The 27,361-nt window shown below is 54.0% G+C and overlaps 1 protein-coding gene across 6 annotated transcripts; it reads left to right on the top strand.

Moving 5' to 3' along the window:
* On the top strand, positions 1–26,607 carry MFN2 (mitofusin 2). 6 transcript variants are annotated; one of them, XM_080803004.1, is made up of 20 exons: positions 1–86; positions 1,358–1,404; positions 1,842–1,909; positions 5,846–6,024; positions 8,240–8,375; positions 11,791–11,953; positions 12,643–12,767; positions 13,467–13,575; positions 13,675–13,782; positions 15,227–15,380; positions 15,843–15,910; positions 16,040–16,161; positions 18,393–18,519; positions 18,932–19,036; positions 19,294–19,396; positions 19,841–20,061; positions 20,643–20,798; positions 22,156–22,352; positions 23,095–23,229; positions 24,559–26,607. In XM_080803004.1, the coding sequence occupies exons 4-20, from the start codon at positions 5,850–5,852 to the stop codon at positions 24,626–24,628; spliced, it is 2,274 nt and encodes a 757-aa protein (XP_080659130.1). In that variant the 5' UTR covers positions 1–86; positions 1,358–1,404; positions 1,842–1,909; positions 5,846–5,849; the 3' UTR covers positions 24,629–26,607. The 6 variants fall into 6 exon arrangements, with proteins under 6 accessions (XP_080659130.1, XP_080659129.1, XP_080659128.1 ...); XM_080803003.1 differs by having other exon boundaries at positions 1,825–1,909; XM_080803001.1 differs by having other exon boundaries at positions 40–86; positions 1,265–1,404.
* Positions 26,608–27,361: the final 754 nt, after the last annotated feature.

Below are 27,361 nucleotides of genomic sequence, written 5' to 3'. Positions count from 1 at the left end.
TTCCCTCCTCCTCCCGCCTCTCTCGGGGTGGCGCCCTCTGGTGACGTTGGGGGCATGATGGCCGCCGCGAGGCCGGGAAGGTGAAGGTGAGAGGGGAGCGCGCCGGAGGGGTGGGGACTAGCCCGGCCCAGCCCTGCGAGTCCTGAGCAGCTCGGCGGGGACCGGTGGGACGCTGGAACCCCTGGGGCTCGGGATCCCGGCAGGCGGGCGTCCCACGCCCCGGCCTCGCTGCGGGGCCCTCCGCGGCCCTGAGAGCAGGGGGCGGGACGCGGGTGTCGGGAGTCGGGGTGGGGTTCCCTGAGGTTCCTCGTCTCCCCCTCCTTCCCCGCCACTTTCCAACCCAGCCCTTTGGCCATTTCGTATCCAGTTTTCTGTATATGCCAGCATTTACTCAGCACGTAAGTGCCCAGGTTCCCCACCCTAGCACCCTGTCCTCTCCCGCTTTGGGCACTTACTGCACTCCCTTGCTGTCACCTGTTTCTTGTTTGACTTCTCACGTGAAGGTAAGCGCCTTGAGGGCAGGTGCTGTTTTACACATCCCTAACTGTAGTGCCTGGCAACACACAGGAGGCGCACAGAAGATGCCGAATAATTAGCTATTTGGATACCTGGAGACAAAACTGCCCATCCTTTGTAATCCTTCATTGCCCTGTTCCTTTCATTTCTCTTTCTCCTCCGAGAAAGGCCTCTTATTATCACCCTTCCCACCTGCAAGGGTGGAGTAAGGCAGTTCCACGAAGTTAAAAACAAGTGTGCTTTGGCGTCACAGGAAGGTGGTATCTCAGTTTCTAGCTCGGCCACTTAACCAGCAGTCTGTACATCTTTTAAGTATTCCAAGCTTCTGTTTGCCCTCATAGAATTGAAGATTAAGTGAGAGATTTTACAGCCTCTAGCACACAAAGCCTTTCAATAAGTTCCGCTTCTCTTCCTCACCCCCACTCTCCCATCTCTAGTCCTGAGTTCCACAATCCTCTAGCCCAGTCTTTGCCCTGATCTGCTACCTCCTATCCTCACACCACTCTGGACATGCCTTTAGCAAGCTCCTGCGTCTCACCAACACGTGGCTGACCACGTGTTTGTCCCCACCTGTGTGTTGTGTTTTTCTCCTGGGCACGTCCCTCACATACCATCCTAGTGTGGGCAATGACTAAGCTTCCCTCAGGGATGAGTTTGTTTGGCTTTAAAGCTGATTAAACATGTTTTGTGCACCTTTTTTTTTTTAAATTTGCTGCTTGTTGACATGTTCCTTTTCCTTTCCGATAAGTTGGAATTGGTGGCCAACACAATCAGTAGCCAACCTCAATCTGAGAGACAGGACAGAGGAGAACTCAGATTCTTTTCGTCTTTTTGCCTCCAGCCATGCCCATGATGCCCAACCTGTGAAGGTCTCTCACCATCCAAAAAGTAAGTGATGGCTGTGACATTTGGCATCCTGGATCTGGGTTGAATGGAAAGGGGTGTGCTCTGCTGGCCATCCAGTGGCACGTGTCTTGGATGGGGTCATCTTTGCACAGAGCTGGAGTTTTCCAATCTGTGTTGAAAAAAAACCCAAAAAACAAAAAACCACAACTGTATGTCCTTTCTACTTCCATGGACGATTTCACTGGTGGCGGAGAGAGCCTGTTTAAAGGTTGATAGTTCAGAAAGTGTCTAGAATCTTTGGGCTCCCTGAAGAATTAGTCTCTCTCTCTCTCCCTTGTTCTCTGCTATGCTGGCTCCTCCCTCCCCCTCTCTGCTCAGCAGAGACTGGCTCCTTATCACAGCTCTTCTGAGAGTCTCCTCTGCTCCCTTTACCCTGTATACTCTTTTGTTTCAATTTCTCAGCTTCTCCTCTGTTCCAGTTGTGCCAGCAGACGATCCGTGGACCTATTTTATTTTCCCTGCTAGGAGTTGCTGTGCATAAAACTGGGTAAGGAGGTGGTGTGGATTCAGGGACTGTGCTTGGGATCCAAACACACCATGCAGTGAATTTTGCTACCGCTGTTCGCACATGCAAGATGCCTAATACTCCTCAACTAATAGCCTAGGTTGAGGCCAAGCCTTTCTTTTCTTTTTTTTTTTTTTTCCAGTTGAGAATTGGATTTGGTTCTGGTCTTAGGTTAATACCTGTTAATGCTGTGCCCCTAGCACTTTCTTGGGGTGGGAGAGGGAGAGTGCCAGGATGAATGAAGCTTTCCCCAAAGTATGTTCCTCAGGATTTTAAAAGCCGTTATGTAGAAGAAGAATTTCTTTAGATACATTAGTGAAATGCTGCATTAAATACAGTTAAGCTAGTGTCTTTATAACAGGACTTCCTTCCCAAAGTCTTTGCTTTGGTCGTGTACTCTGATGGAGGCAGACTGTGGCATATAGTGTTTTATAAACTTTTTCACTATGGAACCCTCTTTACATGGAGCATGGGGTGTACTACCTTTCTGTGGACTGCATTTTGGGAAATGCTTCAGTAAACTATCCAAAACCCTGACTTGAAGAGCACTTCGTAGCTATCACAACAGCTTGAGGCATGCCACGTAATGTCCAGCTGATACTAGAGCTACTCTAACCCAGCTGTACCTGGGGGACTGGCCCCCAAGCTTGCCGTGAGCACTGCAGTGAAGTAGGGACTATCAGGGCTTCCCAGAGGAGGCACAGGAACCCAGCTGCTTCCTACCACCCTGTAAGGGTTGGAAGCCAGCAGGCAAAGCCCGCAAGATAGTGGGGGCCTAGTCTTGGCTCGTGTGCATATATTCTGCAACTTTGGTCCATCGGTGCACATATGTATGTCCAGTTCGCTCTTTGAAGGATCAGATCCTGGAATATGAAAGGTTTGTTCAACTGTCTTGATTCCCTGAGCTCCAAACACTAAGAAACAGATGATTTGCCAAAAGCTGCTCTTTAAGAAAAAAGATGGGTGGGAGGGTAAGAAGGCACCCCCGTTGAGGGACATTCACTAATTCACCCATGTTTCTCAGAGTCGTAGAGGAAGAAAAAAAAAATGGAAATAGGTCACGACCCAATCAGACTGTCTTTCTGGAAGCTCATTGACTAGATGAAGAGACAGTGTGATTAAAAAACCAGAAGTCTGGTAAGGTTGCCATGTCCTGCTTGGAGATGCCAGGGAAGGCTTCACAGAGGGGGTGACACTAGAGTTGGGTCTAGAAGGACAATAGGAATGTGCCGAGTGGGTGAAGCAGCAGCACAAACACGGGAGTTCAGGAGTTCACCGAGCTGGAGAAATCGGACAGTTTGGGTGGTTGGACTTGGACGTAGGATCCGTGAGAAAGGATTGGGGCATGCGGCTGTAGGCCGGGGAATGGTGAGAGCAGGTCAGCTTCTGGACTGGAGCGACTCCGAGCAGATCATATAACTTTGAACCACTAAGCTTTGCGTAATGTGCCTGCCTTTGAATCTTAACATTTACAGAACGCTAACGCTTCTGGTTTCATGTCCTTTGGGCTTGCAGACAATGAACCAGAACTCAAAAGCATATGCTTCTAGACTCCCCCTGATCTCAGGGAACTTTCTGCCTCCAGCAGGTCAACTTCTGGGGCTGGGCGCTGCTAATCCTCAGCCCTGCACAGACCTGTTTGCTGGATTCCCAGTGGCAGTGGTGGGGGAGCCCCGGGTGTGTGGGTGTTGTCTCTGCCCTTCCCCGAAGGCTGAGTGTTCTAGGGGAGAGTCATGCGATCTTGCTGGTGGAGTTTCTGTCACTGCTTTATAACAGATACAACTACCTTAAAGTTTGTACTGAGTCCTCTTGAGTCTTCTCAGTCGGTGTGGCATCACACTTGTCATACACATAAAGAATTCAAGGCTCTGGGACACCTGGGTGGCTCAGTTGGTTAAGCAGCTGCCTTCGGCTCAGGTCATGATCCCATCATCCTGGGATCGAGTCCCGCATCGGGCTCCTTGCTTGGCAGGGAGCCTGCTTCTCCCTCTGCCTATGCTCGCTCACTCTCTCTCCCTCTCTCTCTCTCTCTGACAAATAAATAAATAAAATCTTTAAAAAAAACAAAAAAAAAAAAAACAAAAGCTTTTCAAAAAAAAAAAAAAAAAAAAAAAGAATTCAAGGCTCTGAGGTTAAGTAACCTGCCCAGGTTTATGCGGCCCAGAAAGAGTGTGATTTGAACCCAGGTCTGTCTGTTTCCAGAATCTCATCTACGGATGTGTCACGCCCCATCCTGGACCCCTTCTCTTCTCCTTTTGATGCTTTCCACTTTTTGCACTCATCCTCCATTTCTCCGAGAGTCTTACCTGCTGGGCCACACAAAGCCTGATTTCGGTGCACTCTAATGCTTTGGAGGAGCCAGTAGTGTTTTCTTCCCAATTCCCTTTCTCAGAGTTCTTTTGCCCCAGAAGTCCTTGACACACCAACCTCTGCACTAGGAAAATCTCACAGTTGTGGCGGCTTACTGAGGAGGGAGGTAGAAATGGACATACAGTTACCTGTCTCTCCTGTCTCCCCAGAAGTCAGTAACAGAGTAATTTAATTTTTAAGTTTAGGTAAAACATGTGGGTCGATACTTCCCTGTGTGTCTGTCTGTCTGTCTGCCCGCTCTTGGGGATGATTAGATCCTAAGAGTCAGTTTTCAGGTGTTTTGCACTTTCTCTAGATGTTCCTTCTGCTTCTCAGGGACTTGTATATACTCTTTGGCACCCTTGGGAAGTTTCTCCTCATTTCCCAGAGGCAGTGAGTGCTGAGTGCCAGCTTGGGCGGGCAGAGAGCTGAGGCTGCCGTGATGAGGGCGGATGGGGAGGGAGTGGCCTACAAGAATTTGCTGGGTGTTGGAGCCAGAGAACCAGGCACACGTAGCTGCGCACACTCCCCCTTACCCTTAGAGGGGCCTTTGTCCCTTGACATCCAGGATCCGAGGGCTGTGCTGGGGAAGCAGCTCCGTGCACATTGGGACTCAGGAGTAGGCACAGCCACATCCACGTGCCATCGTCTCTGGTCTGTCTGCCCCTTTGGGCCTTGACCAAAGATCTCTAGGACTATGGAGTTAAGCCTCACAGCCCCTAACAGATTATTGCTACTCGAAAAAATAAAGGCTATCAAAAGGTGTGTATGATCGAGAGCGAGAGAGCTGCAGAAACCAGGCTCCTGAGAAACAGTGCTTATCACAGAGTGGTGGGGTTATGGATTTTTCCTTCAGTTTCCGCATTTTCTGCAGTGTGTACACATTTATAATGAAAAAGACCAATCAGTGTTTCTAAGTAAATAGTAGACGTAAACCTCTGTCACTTGAGCCTCACCTTTGTCCACTCCCGACCATCACCAAAAATCAAAACAAAACAAGCGGTTAGGAATTAGGGCCCTGTGACTTGGACAGCAGGGTTGCTGGCGGGGGGCGGGGGGGCTGTGGTGGGGGTCATGGACCTTGAGCATCACTTTGCTTTCACCACTTTCAATATTCAGTGCTTTTTCTCAAGTGGGTGATGTGTAGGAAAGAAGTGAGATTTCTGTCACACTTTTCTGCCTGAGGCTGAGAGGAGGGCTTCGTGATTCCTGCCTGATTCTCTGAGGTGGGACAGGCAGGGCCTGCCCCCGGGTGAGGATCCCCCAACCCAGATGTGATCACCTGGTGATAGGTGAGGATCCGCCAACCCAAGGCCTTAGCTCAGGGCTCTAGCTCCAGCTGAGTGCCCACACCATGTCACAGGGAAACCGCCCGCGTGTCCTCAGCGGTCGCTTTGTTCTCTTGGGGACACTGGCTCTTATCTTGCCATCCCTGAGCTAGTCCTGGAGGGCCTGGGCTCTTGATGGCCCCCAGAGCTAGCCCTAGACCCCGTACCTTGCCCTGCCATGGCCCTAGCAGAACATCCAAGCTGGGCGTTCCTGGGTTACTCACCTTGTCTTCTCTTGCAGCGCGATGTCCCTGCTTTTCTCTCGGTGCAACTCCATCGTCACAGTCAAGAAGGACAAGAGACACATGGCTGAGGTGAATGCTTCCCCACTCAAGCACTTTGTCACTGCCAAGAAGAAGATCAATGGCATTTTTGAGCAACTGGGGGCCTACATCCAGGAGAGCGCCACCTTCCTCGAAGGTGAGACGGGCAGCCTGCTCGCCGGCCTCACTCCTCTGTCAGCTTCCATGTTTAGGTGGGAGGATTTGGGGGTGGGGAGGTAGAGCCTGGCCACTGGGGAGCTCATGCCCGGACAGGGCTCCAGGGAAATGGGGCCAGGGAAACAAGGGACCTGTCATTTAGGAATTCTGCATATTCTGTGTCACTGACTCATGGAAGGTCGGTGCCTCTTACCGCCATGTAGAAGACAAGCAGGTTGAGGTTTTGAGAATTGCTCAGTACCTTTCAGTGACACAGCAGGGCTCTACCATGTGTCTCTGACTCCTGAGGCCAGGTGTTTTCTTTGGCCCGTTTATACCAGGCCCTGTGTGGGTATTGGCTGTCCCTGGCCAGGGTGTTCTTTCTCTGATATTTATAGTCAATGGGATTATGGATAGGAAATTTGCGTCACTGGCACCTTTTCCACTAGTTACTAATTTGAGCCCAGCCTCTAGTCCCTGCTCAATCAGCAGAGGGGAAAGGGTTCCCAGGGCCCCACTCAGTCGATTGCCAACCCCTCAGGCTTTCTCAGGCTACTGTTCTAGAAGGCACATCTTGGCTCCTGTGTCTGAGATTGTCAGCAAAGACCCAGTAGCTGAGTCTTCCCTGCCCTTGGTTTCCTTGTTTGTGAAAGAGGTGCCCAAGCGAGACCAGGGCTTTTTAAATTCTGGTCTGCAAAACTCTTGATGTTCAGTGGAAATGCCCTAGGGACACAGGTCACCCTCTGCTTTCCACTAGAGAGGGTTGGCTTTGGCTTGGTTGGTTTATGTGACAGGCCACTGCTTAAGGCTCCCTTTATAAAAAGGGAGTATTTCCAGTACTCTGGTCTAAATGTTTGTGTGCCCCCAAATTCCCATGTTGGAATCCTAAGACCCAGTGTGATGGGGTTAGGAGGTGGGGCCTTCGGGAGGTGTTTAGGGCGTGAGGGGGGAGCGCTCGTGAATGAGATTAGTGCCCTTATAAAAGAGACCCCCACAGAGCTCCCTGGCCCCCTTCTGCCACATGAGGATATGGTGAGAAGTCTGTGGCCTGAGAGAGGACCCTCACCCACTAGGCTAGCACCCTGATCTGAGACTTGCAGCTGCAGAACCGGGAGCAGAACATTCCCATTCATATGAGCCACCCAGTCCGTGGTGTTCGGTTAGAGCAGCCTGAGCAAACGAAGACCGAGAATGGCCTCGCTCTGCCCTCCCCGCAGCGTGGTGCTTGGTGCAGGAGAAGGCGTTCTCTGCGTTTTGTTAATTTAAAAACCTGAATTCTAAAGTTCCGAGATTGGCAGTTGAAATTATTCCAGCTCGTTACCCGTTCACTCGGCAGTAGCTCGGGTGCACCTGGCACTGTGGGTGCAGAGATGGGGCGGGCAGGCCGCTCCTCCCAGAGCCCAGGCTGACTGTAGGTGATGCTCTGAGCCACTTCCTTAGGTGGTGCTCTGGATGGGCACGTCCTTAGTGAAGGTGTTTATGTGCTGCCATTAGGAGTGGGTGTTTGGATTCCTTTTGTTGTCCGACTTTGAGGCCTCTTCTGTTGGTGGGCTGGAGGAGAGAGCTGGAGTGCTTCTGAGATGTGTTTGGGACCTGGCTTGGAGGGGGGCGGTATGGCGACTGCCTTGGGACTGGACTCTAAAGATTGGTCAGTCCACTGGCTGTTTCTTTTCTATTTTTCTAAATTTATTTTTTAAATAAAATATCCATTTGAGATAGAGCGAGAGAGAGAGAACATGCACACGAGAAGGGGGGAAGGGTCAGAGGGAGGGGGAGAAGCAGGCTCCCCACTGAGCAGGGAGCTCGAGGCAGGGTTTGATCCGAGGACCCTGGGATCATGGCCTGAGCCGAAGGCAGATGCTTAACTGACTGAGCCTCCCAGGCAAAATCTCTGTATTTTGTTTATCTAATCCTTGGCAACTGTCGTAGGAGGTAGGCACTGCTGTTCATTTTAAGAGTCAAGAGACTGACGCTCTGGAAGGTTCATTTGCCTGAGGTCACAGAGCTGGGAAGAGGGGAGAAGCAGCACTTCCCTTGCACCGGAACCCAGACAGCCTTGCTTCCAAGCCTTGTTCCGAACTGCTAGGTCACAGTGCCACAATAGGATCCTGTAGGCGATGGCAGAGAGCCGTGGCGGTGGACTCTGTCCCCAACAGACTTGTGACCGTGGAGCTGCCTTGACCGTGCGGTGACTCATTTTCAATCTCCCCCTCCAGACACTCACAGGAACGCAGAACTGGACCCCGTTACGACAGAAGAACAGGTTCTGGATGTCAAAGGCTACCTGTCCAAAGTGAGGGGCATCAGCGAGGTGCTGGCCCGGCGGCACATGAAAGTGGCTTTTTTTGGCCGGTGAGTCTGTGAAGCCCTCCCCCCTTCTTCCTGGCCAGGAGGGAGGGGGGCACTCATGCGGTCTCACCGTCTGAGCACCTCAGGTGGGGAGCAGCCTGCGTGCCTCAGAACCCATGGCTCTCCTCCCCATCCTTTTTCAGTTGTTAACTGTGGTAAAATACACAGAACAGAAAGTTCATGGTCGTGATCACTGTTAAGTGTATACAGTCCTGTAGTGTTTAGTGCATTCACATTGTTGCGGGACCATCACCACCATCCATCTCTAGAACGTCTTCGTCTTGCAGAACTGAGCTCTGTCCCCATTAAACACTAACTCCCTGTTCTCCTCCCCAACCCCGGCCTCTGGCAGCCACCATTCTGCTTTCTGTCTGTGAATTTGACTCTTCAGGGACCTCCAGTGAGGGGAATCATACCGTATTTGTCCTTTTGTAACCGACTTCTTCCACTTAGGATCATGTCCTCAAGGTTCATCTCTGTTGTGGCACGTTTTGGGACGTCTTTCCTTCGTAAGGCTAAATAATACTAAATAATACTCCATTGCGTGTATAGGCCACGTCTTGGTTGTCCATTCATCCATAATGGACACTTGGGTTGCTTTTACTTTTTGGCTGTTTGAATCATGCTACATGAACACGGGTGTACAAATGTCTGTTTGAACCTTCCTTCCAGTTCTGGGTGTGGGCACAGAAGTAGAATTCCCAGATCATGTGGTAATTCTACTTGTAACTCTTCGAGGAGCCACCATATTGTTGTCCCTAGCGGCCGCACCATTTTTCATCCCTGCCAGGCGTGCACACGGGTTATAGTCTCTCCATATCCTCTCTCTGCCTGTTTTCTTTCTTTGATAATAGGCATCCCGATGGGTGTAAGGTGGGATCTCACTGGGGTTTGGTTTGCCTTTCCCTATTAATTAGTGATGTTGAGCATTTTTTCTTGTGCTTGTTGGCCATTTGTGTATCTTCTTTGGGGAAATGTCTGTTCAAGTCTTTTGCCCATTTTAGATTGGGATGTTTGTGGGTTTTTTGTTGAGTTGTAGGAGTTCTGTGTATATTCCAGAGATTAATATCTTACTACGTATGTGATTTGTAAATATTTTCTCCCATTCTGTGGGTTGTCTTTTTACTCTGTTGAGTGTGTCCTTTGATACACAGAAGTGTTTCGTTTCGATGTAGTCCCATGTATTTATTTAAGCTTTTGTGCCTCTACCTTTGGTGTCATATCCAAGAATTTGCCAAATCCAATGTCATGAGGCTTTCCTCTGTTTTCTTACAAGGATCTTACAGTTTTAGCCGTCAGGTCTCGTTACTTGGAGGTCTAGTAGATGCTAGAGGTCTGGAGCATTTCCTACACCCTGAGCAGTTCTGCAGTTTTCAGCAGACCCTGGGTATTCCGCAGGTGGAACTCACCTCTGACATGGTCTACCCGGAGGAAGCATCACATTCCGTAGGTTAAGGGCCTGGTCTCACAAGACTGGCTTCATTTCAGGTGCTGTTGGGAAACCTGGGCTTCTGCCCCACTGGTGATAGAACAGACCTTCCCGTGATGACTCCTCAACTTTGATTAATGTGCTAGAGTGACTCAGAAAGCTGGGGACACATGGACTTATGTTTCCTGGTTTGGTATAAAAGTTATAGAACAACAGCCCGATGAAGAGGTACACAGGGTGGGGTCCAGAATGACCACCCTCCAGGGGTGTGGATGCTTCAGCAGCCCTGACGCTCATCAAACCACCTTGTCCAAGATTTTTTAATGGAGTCGAATCACAGCCCCTTTTCCCCTGAAGTGGGTGGGTGGGGCCGAAAGTCCAGCCCTCTCCTCTTTTGGTCTTTCTGGTGCCCCGCCCATTTTGAGACTATCTAGGTATCTCACCCTAGGTCTCCTCATCAGTGTAGACAAGCTGCTCAAGAGGGGCTCCTGTGAATGACGAAAGACACTCCCATCACTTAGGAAATTCCAAGGATTTTAGGAGCTCCGTGCCAAGAACTGCGGATAGAAAACAAATCAAATACATTCCTTATTTTATCACAGTACCTTTATTTTTTTATTTTTTATTTTTATTTTAAATTTATTTATTTGACAGACAGACCACAAGTAGGCAGAGAGGCAGGCAGAGAGAGAAGGGAGGAAGCAGGCTCCCTGTTGAGCAGAGAGCCCGATGTGGGGCTCGATCCCAGGACGCTAGGATCATGACCTGAGCCGAAGGCAGCGGCCTCAACCCACTGAGCCACCCAGGTGCCCCTATCACAGTACCTTTAAAAAGGTTAAAATCTAATAAGGGAAAAGGCACCTGGACAGGTCGGATGCTATACACACAGCGGTCATCTGAGGAGAAGGTGTTCTGCCTTGAGTCCTACCCCTAATGACACACGAGGGAGAGAGGGCAGCAGGAGGGGCAGAGGGAGAGAGAGAGAAGTAGGCACCACACCCTGTACAGAGCCTGACCTGGGGCTTGATCCACATTCTGAGCCGAAACCAAGAGTCCGACCTTAGCTGACAGAGCCCCCCAGGTGCTCCTAGCCAAGAGGATTTTAAAGGGATGGGGGTCGTTCATCAGTACGAAGGTGTAGGGGCCGCTAATATTTCCTGATTCTGGGTAGATACGGTTGTGCCTGTTTATGGCTTTCTGTGCTCAAAGGTTGTGCAAGAGGTCTAATTCCTGTTCTGTGACGTGTCGGGGCTTTCTGTTTGCCTTCTAGAAAGGAATGTAAGGTTTATAGATACACGAGGGTTAGTGAATCAGTCACATGACCTTAGGAACCTCTATTAAAGGTCACCATGCTAATTATGAAGATCAAGGTGGCTTCAGCCTCCGTCTGTGGCCGTCCACTCCTGGGGGCTGTCATTTCTTCATCCTCATCTCAGAGATGTGGCCCTCTCGCCACCAGAATGTAGAAAAGGGCTGTGCTGGACAAGAAGACTCCAGCCATCTCCCCGGTGGTGACAGTTATCCGGGGGACTGAAGGGTGGGCCTTCCCGCGTAAGGCAGAGCATGATGGGAAAAGAGCAGCAAATGGGCCTTTTGTGGAAAACCATGGGCGTGGGGGTCATTCAGCTGAGGTCACTTAGACTGAGGAAGGCCGCCCCGGGGGTGAGTCCCTGGTTTCCAGGGGAAGCAGTGGGGGTTATCCCTCGGAGGGAGACAGGGAGTTCCGTGGTGATGCTGCGGGCCGCGGGTCGGCGGCAGGTGTCTGCAAGGACCGGTTTAGTGTCTGCTTGCGGGTAGGCGTGCTGTGATGGAGCGGGAGCACACCGCGGGCACAGGCCAGAGGCGTCAGTCCATCCATCCTCATAAACACGGAGTGCTCACTCCGCCTGTGTGGGTAGCGGCGCCCCGCAGAGAAGGAGACTTGGGCTTCCGGGCTGGCAGCCTCAGCCGGCACAGGGAGCGTCGCTGAGGCCTGGTGTCCCCTCGCAGGACGAGCAACGGCAAGAGCACGGTGATCAATGCCATGCTCTGGGACAAAGTCCTGCCCTCTGGGATCGGCCACACCACCAACTGCTTCCTGCGGGTCGAGGGCACAGACGGTCACGAGGCTTTCCTCCTCACAGAGGGCTCGGAGGAGAAGCGCAGCGTCAAGGTGAGGGGCTGTGGCGGGGACCACACCGGCCGGAGCGTGCGGGCGCGCGGCCTTCCGCCCTGGGCTTGCCGGCGGCTCCGCGCTCCGACCAGCCAGCGTGTCCCTGGTGAGCGGACCGTCAGCACCTCGAGGGGGCCGGCAGCCCCTGCGGAGGGAGAGGGGAAGCCCCGGTGGATCCGAGCCGTTGAGGAGGTGCCAGAGCTTCGGGAAGGGTTGGGGGGGTCCAGAGGCTCCGGTGCCTGTGGAATGCCAGGCAGGCCCGCCGGCCTCTCCCTGCCGCGAAGTGGGCCTGGGCCTCGTTTCCTGAGCAGCAGCCAGAGAGCCATTCCCGCTCTGGCTCTGTGATTGGGAATCGGCGGCTTGTCTGTGTTTATTTTTCTGAGCGCCGTTGGCGTTCCTCTTTGGGGCCAGGCGCTGCTTTTGGTTCATAAAGAACTCATCAGTGCAGAATAAGCGCAGCTTTAGGACAACATCCAAGAAAGAAGCTAAAAAGTGGAGTGAGGAATGGTGGTTTCTTGCTGGCAGCTCCCAGCTCTTGGCTTTTCCGTGGGAAATGAAAGCAGATGGGGTAGCAGGCAGGCCGCAGCGTCGGGCCGCCGTGCCGGGCGTGCCACGCAGCATGGGCATCCTCCTGCCTGGTGACTCCTCCTCAGTCCTGACCTCTCTTTCTTTCCCTCCTCCCCCGTCAGACTGTGAACCAGCTGGCCCATGCCCTTCACCAGGACGAGCAGCTGCACGCTGGCAGCCTGGTGAGTGTGATGTGGCCCAACTCGAAGTGTCCGCTCCTGAAGGATGACCTCGTGCTGATGGACAGGTGAGAGGGGAAGAGCCTCCCTCCGAGGTCCAAACCGGCCAGTCCCCAGGTTTCTGGTTCTGCCCCATCCAGGCCAGGGTCCCCCGGGGCCTGTCATTGCTCTGCGTAAGTGGACCGCCTTTCACACCGGCCCAGCCCAGTCCTCCTGCCTCCTGGATCTCGCAGGGGTTGGTTACTGTATCTGTTGGTGGCAGTGCCCCGGAGAGGTCCTAGCGATGGTCTGTAAAGGGAGATGGGGGGAACGCCCAAAAGTGAAGGAGGGTCTCAGCCTCGACCCAGCGTTGGTGCACGCATGAGGGGTGGGCGCTGGTCGTCGTGGTGGAGTCCCTGTGGTATTTTTATGTCTCTCGAAGCAATGCTTCAGGGATGGGTTATAACTATCCTGGGAAGTATGTATAGTACTTCAGTGCTTTTGGGAGTCATATGCACATAAAATTTTACCTTAATTGTTACCCCAAAGTGAAATTACAAATCATTTTTTTTATAAAAGTGATACAGGCATGGAACAAAACACACGTTTTCAGTCGAGGAGAGTATGAAATGAAAAGTAGATAATCCCTCCGAATAAAGGCCAGGCCCGATTTCTCTCAGATCTGTAACTTCCTCCTCCTTTGCCTGGCTGCCTTGGGTCTGTGCAAAGCAGGAAGAATAGGGCCCCGGTCTGTGTGCCTGACGATAGTTTGCCCCTGTCACCTCTAGCCCTGGCATCGATGTCACCACAGAGCTGGACAGCTGGATTGACAAGTTTTGCCTGGACGCTGATGTGTTTGTGCTCGTGGCCAACTCAGAGTCTACCCTGATGCAGACGGTAACCCCTGGAGCCCAGCTGGTCGGGAAGCGGGCCGTGCGGCTGACAGGTCCTTGGCCGGCACAGCCCCTCCTCTAACCGAGGTCTCTCCTCCGTCAGGAGAAGCAGTTCTTCCACAAGGTGAGCGAGCGCCTGTCCCGCCCGAACATCTTCATCCTGAACAACCGCTGGGACGCGTCTGCCTCGGAGCCTGAGTACATGGAAGAGGTTAGTGGCTGTTTGTCCGTCAGCGTGGGGGGCGCCACCCTGTGTGTCTACTCAGGCCCTCTTCGTAGGCGCGCGGGCCACAGCAGGCCCATGACGAGAGTCCTGCGGCAGAGATTTCCCACGTGTTCCTCCGAGGGCTCCGACGGCTCGCCCCCAACTCCCCCTGCTCTTCCGAAGGAGGCCGTCCGGGTCCGAAAAGCGTCCCCGCCACCTCAGCTGTGCCCTTGTTGGAGGCTGGTGCTCACTTCAGTTCATAAAGAATTAATCACTGTAGAGCAGGCTCAGCTTTCAGGAGACGTCCAGGAGAGAAGCCTGAGGGAGGCGGGGGGAAGGGTTGATCCACTGACAGTTCACGGTTCTCTGCTTGTCCTACATGACAGGAAAGGCAAGAGAAAGGAGTAGCGGACTGGCAACACGGGAGGGCGAAGCGTGCAGCCGGCGGGCCGGTGCCCAGCAGGGTGACTGGGAAGCCCCTCGCCTGTGAGGCGGCAGTCACCGAGTTGTTGGAAGGAGGAGGTCTGCTCCCACTGAGGAAAGCACCGGGCAGGAAAACCCTAGGAGCTCAGAGCTAGGAGGGGTTTTCCGGTCACTCATCGTATACATGAGGCCCTGGGAGGACTCAGCTTGACAGGATAGAGCCCAGGTTTAGAGTCTTTCCTGGCTTCTGCGTTCCTTTCCTTCTGGGGCACCAAAGTGAAGACGCTGTGCTGGTTCTAACAAGAGGCAGTTTGGAGTATATTTAAGCTTTTTTTTTTTTTTTTAAGAATTTTTTAATTTATTTGACAGAAAGAGACACAGCGAGAGAGGGGACACAAGCAGGAGGAGTGGGAGAGGGAGACGCAGGCTTCCCGCTGAGCAAGGAGCCCGATGCGGGGCTCCATCCCAGGACCCCAGGATCATGACCTGAGCTGAAGGCAGATGCTTAACCAGCCAAGCCACTCAGGCACCCCACTTTTTTATTTTTAATTTTAATTAATTTTTTTTTTTAATTTTGGAGAGATCATGAGTTAGGGGGTAGGGACAGAGGGAGAGGGAGAATCCCAAGCAGACTCCGTGATGAATGCAGAGCCAGATGCAGGGCTTGATCCCACGACTCTGAGATCATAACCTGGGCTGAAATCCAGAGTTGGATGCTTAACTGACTGAGCCCCCCAAGCATCCCACGTGTTTAAGCATTTTTGCTTATATGTACATAAAGTAGCTGTGGCAGCCTGTACCCCAAGAAACCCCCATCGTGTTGGTTTTAGGGAGCTTGGTGCCTAGAGAACGGTGACGGTGGGAGATGAGTTCTAGAGAGAGAGTGTGTGTGTGTGTACCTTTGGGGTACTGAACCACGTGACTGTATTACCTGTTCTTTAAAGGAGAGGCAGTTGGGGGGTGTGGGCTCCATCAGGAGGGGCCCACCGGCACCCCGCCTGGTTACACGCATCTGCTTGGGCTTCAGGTGCGGCGGCAGCACATGGAGCGTTGTACCAGCTTCCTGGTGGATGAGCTGGGCGTGGTGGATCGAGGCCAGGCTGGAGACCGCATCTTCTTTGTGTCTGCCAAGGAGGCGCTCAACGCCAGGATCCAGAAGGCCCAGGGCATGCCTGAAGGAGGTGACGAGGGAACAGGTTTCCTTCTTCCTTTTCCCTGATGTTTGAGACAGTTGGTTTGTGCTAAGTCAGCCGGTAGAAGGTAGTCCTGAGCATGAGGTGGTAAGAAGAGCCATGAGTAAGAAGCTCTTTGCTTCTCTGCTGGTGTTTTATTTTTTATTTTGTTTTTTATTATTATTGTTTTAAATCGTATTTATTTACTAGAGAGGGAGAGGATGAGCAGGGGGAAACAGAGAGGGAGGAACAAGCTGACCCCCAGCTGAGCAGGGAGCCCGATGGGGGGCTTGATCCCAGGACCCTGGGATCATGACCTGAGCCGAAGGCAGACACTTAACCCACTGAGCCACCCAGGCGCCCCTCTGCCAGTGTCGTAAATGCAGTGCCAGGTCGGATTGGCTTTGGGGGATTTCAGAGTTTTCCTCTGCCAGCAGTCACATCCTGACTCATGCGGTGCACTTCTCCTAGGGGGCGCTCTTGCAGAAGGCTTTCAAGTGAGGATGTTTGAGTTTCAGAATTTTGAAAGGAGATTTGAGGTGAGCCCTTTGATTCCAGTATCTCGTTATTCTGTGGCCCCCCAGCACCCACCTGCCATGTCCCTGGCAGTGAATGACAGAGCCTGGCCTGTGGCTGGTGCCCCCCTCACCACCTCTTGTCTGTTCCAGGAGTGCATCTCCCAGTCCGCGGTGAAGACCAAATTTGAGCAGCACACAGTCCGGGCCAAGCAGATTGCAGAGGCCGTTCGTCTCATCATGGATTCCCTGCACATTGCGGCACAGGAGCAGCGGTAAGAACCCAAGACCACGTGCCCGCGGAGGGGGGTACCGGGAGGTGATGACCTCCCCCTCCCCTGTGGGCCTACTGGCAGAGCCAAGTCTCTGGGCTGCCACCAGGCCCAGTTAGACCTGCGTGGAGTCGTCTGCTGAGGATGGCCGTTGGGTGTCTGGTTGTCCTCTGTGGTGTCTATGGTGTGTGTCTGGTGTGGTGTGGTCCCCCGAAACACTGCCTCACAGGCCTGTGTTGGAGGCCTGGGGCTAGCACCACACTGAGCACTGCAGCATTTCTTAGCCCTTGAAGCAGAACATGTGTTTTATTTTTTTAAAAGATTTTATTTTAAGTAATCTCTACACCCAACATGGGGCTTAAACTCATAACCCCAAGAATAAGAGTTGCATGTTCCATCAACTGAACCAGCCAGGCGCCCCCCCCAGGATACTTTTCTTCTTTCTTTCTTTTTTTTTTTTTTAAAGATGTATTTATTTTAGAGAGGAAGATTTGGGGGGTGGGCAGAAGGAGAGAAAGAAGGAACCTCAAGCAGACTTCAGGCAGATTGCTGGGCCCGACTTGAGACCCAGTCTCAGGACCCAGACACCAGGACCTGCACTGATACCTAGAGTCAGACACTCAACCGACTGAGTCACCCAGACGCCCCACCCAGGAGACATTTTTTAAAAAGGACTTTTTTGGCTAGAAATTTACATCTGGGAAAGTTGAGAGAATAATACAAAAACATCTTGTTTCCTTCAGTGTTTGCTTTATGTTATCTTAAAGTTGAATTAAAAAATATCTGGGCACCTGAATGGCTCAGATAGTTAGGCGTCTGTCTGCCTTTGACTGGGGTCGTGGTCCGAGGGTCCTGGGATTGAGTCCCACATTGGGCTCCCTGCTCAGCGGGGAGCCTGCTTCTCCGTCTTCCACGCCCCCTGCTTGTGTTCCCTCTCTCACGGTCTCTCTCCCTGTCAAATAAATAAAATCTTTAAAAACACAAAAAAACAACAAAAAAAAACCCATTAAATACCATTTGATTCTTTAGCCCCTGTCCCGTTGTCATCTGCCAGTTCCTCAGAGGTAATCACAGCCTTGAATTGGATGTGTAGCTGTATCCATTTAAAAGTACTTTCACGCAGATCCGGAAGAGTATGTGATGTTGCTTTGTGTGTACCTTATTATTTATTTATTTATTTAAAAGATTTTATTTATTTGACAGAGATCAGAAGTAGGCAGAGAGGCAGGCAGAGAGAGAGGGGGAAGCAGGCTCCCCGCCAAGCAGAGAGTCCAGTGTGGGGCTCGATCCCAGGACCCTGGGATCATGACCTGAGCCGAAGGCAGAGGCTTTAACCCACTGAGCCACCCAGGTGCCCCGCTTTGTGTGTGCTTTAAAAACGGAGGTGTCGTATCGGGACCGTCCGTGTTAGTGCACCATGTGTTTCTTTCTGCTCAGCACTGGTTTTGCCCCTTACTCTGCCAATAACATAGAGTTGGAGTTTGGGACCATGAACTGCCATAGAGTATTCCCTTGGGAATATACCTCATTTTCCCACGGACGTTTTAAGTTTTTATTTATGTAAGTGACCTCTGTACCTGGTGTGGGGCTCGAATGCCCCGAGATCGAGCGTCGGGTGCCCCACTGACTTGAGTCGGCCAGGAGTCCCTCCTGTGGGTTGATTTTTAGATCCCGTTGTTTTCCTGCTGCAAATCCTGCCATAGCAGACACGAGTTTATGTAGCCCCTTGTGCACATTTGGAAGAGTCTGTAGGGATGAACTCTTGGAGGTGGAACTGTTCATCTTGGGGTGTGTGCCTTTTCAGTTTCATCATTTTCCTTTGTTGCTGTCGGAAACATGCGCTCCTCGTCCCCCCAGCGGCGTGTTGCCAGGCCTCAGCTCCCCCCAAGCCTTGCCAACACTTCAGACTTGCTGATTTTTGTCAGGCTTCTGCCTGCCTAGAGTAGAACCTCTTAATTTCATTGCCCCAATGACTAGTGAGGCTGAGCTGTTTGCCTCTGTGAATGGACGGAACTTGGTCTGAGCCCCCTGAAAATGTGCCTCTGCCCCGGCCCCCCTCTTCCCAGGTGGGAGACCTAAGAGTCTCCCACCTGGCTGGCACCTGGGAAGGCGGAGAGCATGTCTCCAGGCATGCACATGAAACTGTCGGGACACATGCAGGCTTCCCCCGTCCCCTTGCTCCTCTGCTGGCTCAGACGGGGACCCGCTCTTGACACCAGCGTGCGCTCTCTTAGGGTTTACTGCCTGGAAATGCGGGAGGAGCGGCAGGAGCGGCTGAGGTTTATTGACAAGCAGCTGGAGCTCCTGGCGCAGGACTACAAGCTGCGGATTAAGCAGATCACGGAGGAGGTCGAGAGGCAGGTGAGGTTTGGGGAGGAAGCACTCGGGGAGGTCTGGACTCCCAAGTCGCATCTGGAGGGCTGGGAAGGTGAAAGGGCGCACGTCCTTCCCGTGAGGGTTTCTCAGCCTTCCAGAGGAGGCTGTGGCTCTGTCCTGAGCGCACAGTAGCCCCCCCTCAACACACTTGGGGCTCCCTGGTCCGCTCTGTGATCCTGGGCCAGCCCCTGTCCTCTGGGCCTCCCCTGCACATCTCAGATGAGCATTTGCTCGCCCATCTGTAACATCCCTTCTGCCTCAGGAGCCTTCCTGCGGCGAGTGAGCCGAGGAGACTACCGGCTCTCGGGGGCGCTCGTGTGGTCTGCGAGAGTCGATTGGGCTCTCCTGACGCGGCAGGTGCGCACCCTCACCGAGAGCGCGCCTTGTTGTCCCGCAGGTGTCCACTGCGATGGCGGAGGAGATCAGGCGCCTCTCCGTGCTGGTGGACGAGTACCAGATGGATTTCCACCCTTCCCCGGTGGTCCTCAAGGTCTACAAGAACGTGAGTGGTCGAGTGGCACGGGTTCTGCGCTCACCTCTGTCCCTTCTGGCCGCGGGGTGGAACGGCCACGCAGGACGGTGATTCGGCCCCTGCCGATCTGTGTCTGGGCCCCTCAGCTGGGGTCGGGGGGCGGGCAGGACCCCAGCTCTACCCCGTGTTCTGCGCAGGGCGGGCTCACCAGCCTCAGGTTGGTCCCCGGAAGGAGCTCCCAGTACTGGTGCTGCTTCTGCTTCCCTTAACCTCTCCTGTCCGCACAGGAACTGCACCGCCACATCGAGGAGGGACTGGGCCGGAACATGTCCGACCGCTGCTCCGCGGCCGTCAGCAGCTCCCTGCAGGCCACACGGCAGGACATGATAGGTCAGTGCCGCGGGGGGCCCCCATGCTGCCCGCAGGTCCGCCCTGGAGGCCCGTGCACAGAGACAACGGCCTTCCCTTGTCTGTCAGCCGTGCTGATGAGTCCTTTCCGGACCCTCCGATTCTCGGGGTGTCTTGTGCCTTCATCCACACACAGACTCTGGGAGCCGTCCCGGGAGACCCCACGGGACTGTCCCAGACTGAGGGTCTGGCCTGTCCTGAGATGCACACGGGGCATAGATGTCAGCAGGTGTGGCGCCTTGGTGCACGGAACCCTGGGGAGCGCTGGCCTGCCTCTCTGAGGAGGCCCTTACAGCCCCCCGGGCCCGCTCCTGCGTAGCTGTCCGCGTCCCCAGCGGGGCTGGCACGGCTTCCGTCCCGAGGCGGGGCACCGGTGCGGCCCAGGGCCGAGTTGATGGGCTTTCTCCTCGTTTCTGCTCCTGACAGATGGTTTGAAACCCCTCCTGCCTCCGTCTGTGCGGAGTCAGATAGACGTGCTCGTCCCTCGGCAGTGCTTCTCCCTCAGCTACGACCTGAACTGTGACAAGCTGTGCGCAGACTTTCAGGAGGACATCGAGTTCCACTTCTCTCTCGGGTGGACCATGCTGGTGAACAGGTTCCTGGGCCCCAAGAACAGCCGCCGCGCCTTGATGGGCTACAACGACCAGGCAAGCAGCGCCCCACCTCACCCTTCCTGCAGACGTGGGGACCGCTCAGACGGGGCTGTCCCGCGGTAGCAGCCGGGCGCCTCAGCTGCCACACAGCACGCCACGGCCCCTGGTTTTTGCCACACATCAGTCGAGTGTTCCCCTAAGTACCCCATAGTTAGAAAATTTAAAAGGTTAGCTGAATTTTTCTCTAATATATATTAAAATAAGTATATAACTGTTGAATATAGAAGATTTAAATGTGCCCACATGGCACCATTCCACAAGTCAGATTTTAAACCACTCCTGTCCATAGCACTTGAATTACGTGTGTACTATTCCTGGGGCACATCCCACACTTGGCGGGAAGGCCAGGGCTCTCATTTTGTGGGGTTCCCCAATGCTCCCCTTGGAGCCTGAATGCTTCCTGGCTGCATGCAAAGTTTGTTGGTTTTTTGGTTTGGGTTTTTTTTTTTTGCTTTTTGGAAATGGCAGAGCTGCGCTATGTCCCACTTCCCAGCCTCTGGGGCCTGAGGCTCACTGAGGGTTCTGTTGAATGAGAGGCTGGCCACACCCTTTACCCTCTGGTCATCTCTTTTTAGGTGCAGCGCCCCGTCCCTCTGACACCAGCCAACCCCAGCATGCCCCCGCTGCCGCAGGGCTCCCTCACCCAAGAAGAACTCATGGTTTCCATGGTCACCGGCCTGGCCTCCTTGACGTCCAGGACCTCCATGGGCATTCTCGTTGTTGGAGGCGTGGTCAGTGACAAGCCCTGCCCGGGAAGGCTGGGGGTGGGAGGGCGGGGACTGAGGGGCACAGTCCCGGTGGGGGGGGTCCCTGCATCGGCCCCATGTGTCACAGCGGGCACAGTGGTGGTTTCGTGGCCACCAGTGACTGTTCACAGTGGTCTCATGGGGAACTGTGCACAGCCTGAGCCTAAGCCCCAATGCGTATTCGTTGACTTTTTAAAGTCTCCTTGCACTGACGTGAGGTTTAGACGACACCAGTCCCACCTCACAGAAGAGGAACATCTCGTTGGCTTGCCAAAGACAGTTAGGATTGAAACTCTGATCTGGAGGCCATGTTTGTCCCCAATGGGGCCTGTACTACATGATGGGTAGGGAAGAGACCTGAGAAATGGGTAAAAGCTGGATTCTAGATAGGTGGGTGTGGCCAGGAGCTTTTCCTTTGTAGGTGAGGAAACCGAGAGCCAAACCTGCAAAGGTGTCTCCCGGTTTTCTTGCCTTTCCCTTTCTGCCCCGAGGCCTGAGCTCACAGGCTGCCTTCTTAATAACCGGCGTGCTCCCCACGTCCGGACCCAAGACCGTCTGCAGCCACCATTGGTAATACGTTGACTTTTCCTAACATGTGGCGTCGCTCTCGGTCATGGTCTTTCGAGCTGTACAGTGGTGGCAGGTATCACAGTGACAGAGCTGCCAGGAGTTGTTCTAGGCTTGGAGGGCTGGGACGGGACGGATCTGAGGCCCCTTGCCCTCCTGCTCTGTAGGTGGTGCGTTCTGTGCTGCTGTGTTCCTAGAGGATGATCTGGCAGGGGGTCATTAGCTCAGATGCTGATACTTGATGGTCCTATGACCCTTACCTTAAATACCCCGTTTTATCCAAACAACCCTGTGAGTTGGGTGGAGGCCATTATGGCCCTTTGGGGAAGAATGGGCAGAAAGAAACTTGGCCAAGTTTCCGCCCGGCAGGCAGGCAGGCAGCACCGAAGCCTTGGCGCCTGGCTCCACATCCCTTGCTCTCTAACTATAACCACACTGCCTCGAACCAAAGTATTACAGACCAGACCAACAGAAGCCACCCACTGAGGAACAAAATGCAGACTCCTACTTCTCAGTGCCATTGGAATGGAATGTCACTTTAGAGCATGCCTACATTCATCTTGAAGAATTCTGAGTGTCTGTGTCTATGCTTCTGGTCCTAACACCACCTTCCCCACCCCCCTGTCTTCTTTGCACGAGTTATGTTACGTGGTCAACACTAAATTACTCTTGTTTCTGAACTGGGACCCTTGGGCAAGTCCTGGTGGTGACAGCAGAGAAGATGGGCAGTGAGATGGCAGAGGGTCTGCGTCCGCTCATCACTGTGCCTCTGCAGGTGTGGAAGGCGGTGGGCTGGCGGCTCATCGCCCTCTCCTTTGGACTCTATGGCCTCCTGTATGTCTACGAGCGCCTGACATGGACCACCAAGGCCAAGGAGAGGGCTTTCAAGCGCCAGTTTGTAGAGTACGCCAGCGAGAAGCTACAGCTCGTCATCAGCTACACTGGCTCCAACTGCAGCCACCAAGTCCAGCAGTGAGTGGCCCCGTCTGCGCCGGGGGCTGGTGCTGGCTCCTGTGGCTCAGGATTCTCTGTAGCTTCCCTTTGGACCGGGCCTGGATACTACTGGGTCCTAAGCGTCATCTGCCACTGGCCTTCAGCTGTGCAGTGTCAGCTTTGAGGCCAGGGACAGGGAGAGGGGTCTTGCTAGGGACGCCTTGTGTCCTGGGCTGGGTCCACATAGGGCTCTGTTCCCACAAGAAAGGAGGATATGGGAAAGCAAGAGACATTACTTGTAGCATTTATTAAAGGTTGCCTTGAAGGGCTTGGTTTACAGGCAGAGATTTGAAATGCGAAGTCGCAGGCCTGTCTTCCTGGCGTAGCTTTGGGCAGCTGGGGCTGGATGGGAGTACTGGCCTTTGACATAGATGTTGTTTGTATCGGCATTTTTTTTTTCCAAATGGGGAAATAGACTGGAAGAGTCATCCCTTTTCCCTGCCACTGGGTGATTAGCAGCAGAGCTGGTATCTGAATCCTGGCTGGTCGTGCCCAAGGCAGGGTGCTCCTGGCTCTCTCCCTGTGGCGATGCTGTGTGGGTGGCGGCTGTGACAAGGTGTCCGCTGGGGGCAGGGAGCCACACGGGGGTGGCGCAGAGCAGCACTGTCAGTGGCTGACATATGGGCTTTCTGCTTGCCCCACAATCGGTGGGATTTAGCCAGGCATAGCGTTCTGCAAAACAGCCACGTGGCCTGGTTGATCCGGAGTTTCTCTCCCCTAGGGAGCTGTCTGGGACCTTTGCTCATCTGTGCCAGCAAGTCGATGTCACCCGGGAGAACCTGGAGCAGGAAATTGCTGCCATGAACAAGAAGATTGAGGTTCTCGACTCACTTCAGAGCAAAGCAAAACTGCTCAGGTGAGGTCAGCCTGGACAGCCAGAGGTGGTGAGCTCTAGCGTGCAGCCCGGGTGCCGTGGGGGCCTCCGTGCGGCTGTGTCTCAGGTGTGGACACGGACCTCACTTGCGTGGGAGAGGTTAGATGGCACGCCGCAGGAGGGTCAGCGAGACCGAGGGTCACCGGCCTCCGGGCGCCTGCAGTCGGGCCCGGGCTGGCAGTGGGGGAACCGAGACGTGTGCGTCTCCCTAGCAGCCCGTGGCTGGCACTTGAGCGCTCGGCATCTCTCCACGCTTGTACGACCCATTTCCTTTTTCTAAAAGGGAAAATTGGGGCCTCCAGAAGTTACTTGTCTGGGATTCCATGGGAAGTGGTCAGACCAGGAGTCGACGACTCCAGGCACGTGTGCCCCAGCAGGCTGTGGCTCTGCACGTTGATGATCTTTCATTGTCTACTGTGTGCTGGGGCCTCTGGGCTAGACCTGCCACATGCTTTACTCCATTTCTCTCTGAGCCCAGGGACGGGCAGGTCAGCCCCTTTACCGCCGGGAGAGCTGGGTACCCAGCTAGTGACTGGCAGGGCCCGCATTAAGCACACCATCCTTGCGGGGTCCCCGTTGAAAGTCAGAGCTTCCGTCCGTGCTTTGCTGGAGAGGATGACTCGAAGGAGCAGGGGGCCTGGGTTTGGGCCCGGCACTCACGTTTGGGCGGGCCACGGACTTTCTTTGGCCTTACTGTTTCCATCTGTAAAACAGGGCAGGATTTCATGACAGAGCCACAGAGCTGCACCTAAAAGTGCTGTGCAAAGGTCCTCGGCCCGAGATAACATCAGCACACGGGGACCCTGTACTTCCTGCCCCTGCCACTGACGTCAGCGCCAGTCCCCTCAGCAACTAGTGGACTTTCCCTCCCTGACAGTGCAGATGGGCCCTCCCCGCCCACCAGCCTGGCTCAGGCCTTCTCTGGGGACACGTGGGACCTCTCATGGGGGGGCGTGTGTGGTGGAGCGTGTCTCTGCTGCTTGTAAGGGCTGCTTATCCAACAACCCAAGCCCTTGCCGATGGGCAGGAAAACCAAGTTCCGGACAGTTTGGGGACTTGCCTGTGGTCAGGTGAAGCCAGCATAGGGCTGGAGGGTCAGAAAAGCCCGACTTTGGGCTCTGGCACAACAGTGTGACTATAGGAAGTTACGTGACCTCTCTGGGCCTCTTTCCCTTAATCTGTGCAGTGGGGGGTGCCTGGAGGAGTAAACGAGGTTACACGTCAGGCGTCCTTAGAAGAGCGTGCATGGCCTGTCTTGCTGTCCCCCGTGATCAGCTCCGAGGTGGCTACAAAGTAACCATTTCTCCGCAGGAACAAAGCCGGTTGGTTGGACAGCGAACTCAACATGTTCACGCACCAGTACCTGCAGCCCAGCAGATAGTGGGCCGCCGCGAGCCGGAGCCCGTGTGGACAAGGGCGGTGCCGCCAGTGTGTGGGCCTCCCAGCAGGGCCACGCGCAGCTCCCGCCCGTGGCCGCCACTGTGAGAGGGAAAGCACCCCCGTCTCATGCCATTTTGAGCCCCTGATCGCTAGTTCCCCCCCCCCTTTGCCTGCTGTTGCAGGAAGATCTGGCTTGTGCCCCTAAAGGAAACTTTAATGACGACGTGGACAGCGTGACACCAAGGAGTCGAGTCTTTGCTTTGTCAGGAGCCCTGGACTGTGACTCACTTGAGTGCTTGACGAGGTCTTGGGATCTGCCCGCCCCACGGAATGCCTGGTTGAAGCTTTTGGGGGTACCAGGCAGACCCCCTTCTCCAGCCAGCACCAACACCGACCCGAGCACACCCGCCTGCTGCGCACTCCAGCGCCCCTGCGGAGAAAGGCCGCCTTAGGGAGGGTTGGGTTTTCTTCCCAGGTTGCGCTGGAACAAGTTCCAGAAAGGCCGAGTCCGTCCCAGAAGGGCTGTTGCCTGTGTGTGTCAGGTTGGCCCTTCAGCTTTTGTGCCTCGCTCCTCCCGCAGAGCATTTCAGACCTGTCTTGGGGGCGGGGCTTGCCTCGGTTGGTCTTGGAGCTTCCTTGAGCTGGGAGGGGGGAGGTGTTGCAGAAGCGACTGGAGTCACAGTAGCTGAGGGCAGGGGCCGTGCGGGGAGAGCAGGTAGCCGCTTCCCCGATGAGGGAGGGCCTTGGCCTCCCTCCTCTTCATGGCGTCCCTTGTTCTAGTTTTGGTCCTTAGCCCTTGTAGTCTGGTTTTATTGTTGGTCAGAGATGGTTGGGTCCAGAGCGTTCGAGGATGTAGCTGAAGGAAAGAAGGCAGAGGGAGGGGGGTGGGCCCGATCCAGGATGGCTGGAGAATGTGGCCTCCACGGAGAACAGAGCCCTCGCGGGGTCTGAGAGCCCACCCTGTTAGCTCGGTTGCGTCCCTGTTAGGCTCCTTAAGAAAGGCTCCCCCCCCCCCGCCCCCACCTTGGCCCAGGCTGCCCTTGACCTCTGGACCTCTGGACTAAGTCTCCTGTGCCAGTAAGGCTGCTGCTGGCTGAAAGACGGCCAGCAGCCCTCCTCCGGTCTTCCCGTCCTCCCTGCTCCCCACAGCCTCTTGCTGACCCTCACTTGGCCTCGTGTTGACTTTGAGAAATGTTCCCTGTTGAGTTTGGGATTGTTACTGGTTGAAGTGGGGGCAGGTTCCTGTCTCCAAGGTGTTAACTGGGGCAAACAGCCTTCGCAGTTCGGGTCGGAGGACTTCCTAGAAACCAGCAAGCTCTCTCTCCCAGAAAGAGCTGGGGCTCAGGCAGAGAGGTGGGGCTTGTCCTCTTGAAATCCCCCCCGCACCGCCCCACCACCGCCACCACCGAGCTTCCGGGAAATGAGTTGGTGGCCTCTGCTCACCAGTAGATGGCCGCACAGGTGGTATCCTGTCCGGGTGCCCGCTCGTTCAGACCTGTAGTGCAGCTGCTGTGTGGAACGAAGTGGGGGACCTTGCCGGGATCGCCCCCACGGCAGGAGGATGTTCGAGCTTTTTGCCAGGCCTACATGGTGGTCACTTCACAGCGTGTCAGGAGAAATCAGTGTCACACAATTCCAATGAATTTTGTGCTTTTTGGGGAAAAAAATTATTTAATAACTAAACATGAATTTTTTTGAATGTAGCCCCTGGGCAATGAATGAATTTTGAGTTTCTTCTACAGTAAGTGAAATTAAATGTATCCCACTGAGGGAAAGGCTCGGACAGAAGTGTGGCAAAAAGCACTTTAATTTGATGCTGCTAACTTTATTTTCCGGTTTTACGTTCATTTGCTAGAGTGTGAGACGTGCTTGACACAGTGAGTGTTTTCTCTGATGTACTTAAGGTGATCTACTTGCCTGAATTACTCCTGTATCATTGCTGATAATACTGGCACTAAAATAAAACCTAGTTGGAAACACTTTGTGGGGCCTCAGTTTACTGTTCTTAGGCAAACCACGACTGCAGGCTGTATTTTGAAATGACCTTAACTTTGTTCAGGGGAAGTTCCAATTGTGATTTGCCTATGGGTTCCTCTTGCTCTTGGAAGGACTCATACTCTGAGAACAAAAGGCGTAACCGATCTTTAAGAACCAGGAAATCTAGAGTGATGTCTTTACAGATTTCGCTGTAACTCCAAGCCATTGATTTTTCACTTAAAAAGTAATGACTCAGACTGGCCCACCCTAGTTTGCTTTCTGAGAACTTGGCTGTGAGCTTTCTGCTTTTTGAAGGGCCCTTGGCAGTGACTCGTCAGCCTCCTTGGCCCCCGACACCTGTGCCCCGGGCTCTGCCTCCCCCACTCCTCTCACCACGGTCGAGGGCAGCCTCATCCTTCCCAATACCCAGGCCATGAAATTGGGGTGTCATCCTGGACTCCAGGGGCACTTGCTTCCATCTTCAGAATACCACTGGACCCTGACCACTTTCCCCGGCCCATCACAGCCCCTGCTCTGGCCCCGGTCACTGCCACCCTTGCCTTTAGGTGCTTGTTTCAAGGCAGCAAGCAGCCAGAGTGACCTCGCCAGAGATTTGAAGTAGAACTCCTCTGCCCTGGCTCCCGTCCCACCCAGAATGGGCCCAGATCCTGGCGGTGGCCCTTTCAGGTCTGTAGTACCCCTTACTCCGTGGTGCCCTCTGCTTTGGCCACACTGGTTCCTTGCTGTTTGAAAGTGC

The sequence above is a fragment of the Martes martes genome (assembly GCF_963455335.1).
Source record: "Martes martes genome assembly, chromosome: 4".
NCBI lineage: Eukaryota > Metazoa > Chordata > Mammalia > Carnivora > Mustelidae > Martes > Martes martes.
The sequence above is the reverse complement of the archived record's forward strand: the minus strand, read 5'-3'. Positions and strand labels throughout refer to the sequence as shown.

Coding starts and splice junctions, on each gene's coding strand:
- MFN2 (XM_080803004.1), top strand. CDS start 5,850: ATGTCCCTGCTTTTCTCTCGGTGCAACTCCATCGTCACAGTCAAGAAG. Junction 8,376..11,790: donor AAAGTGGCTTTTTTTGGCCG/GTGAGTCTGTGA, acceptor GTCCCCTCGCAG/GACGAGCAACGGCAAGAGCA. Junction 20,062..20,642: donor TGATGGGCTACAACGACCAG/GCAAGCAGCGCC, acceptor ATCTCTTTTTAG/GTGCAGCGCCCCGTCCCTCT.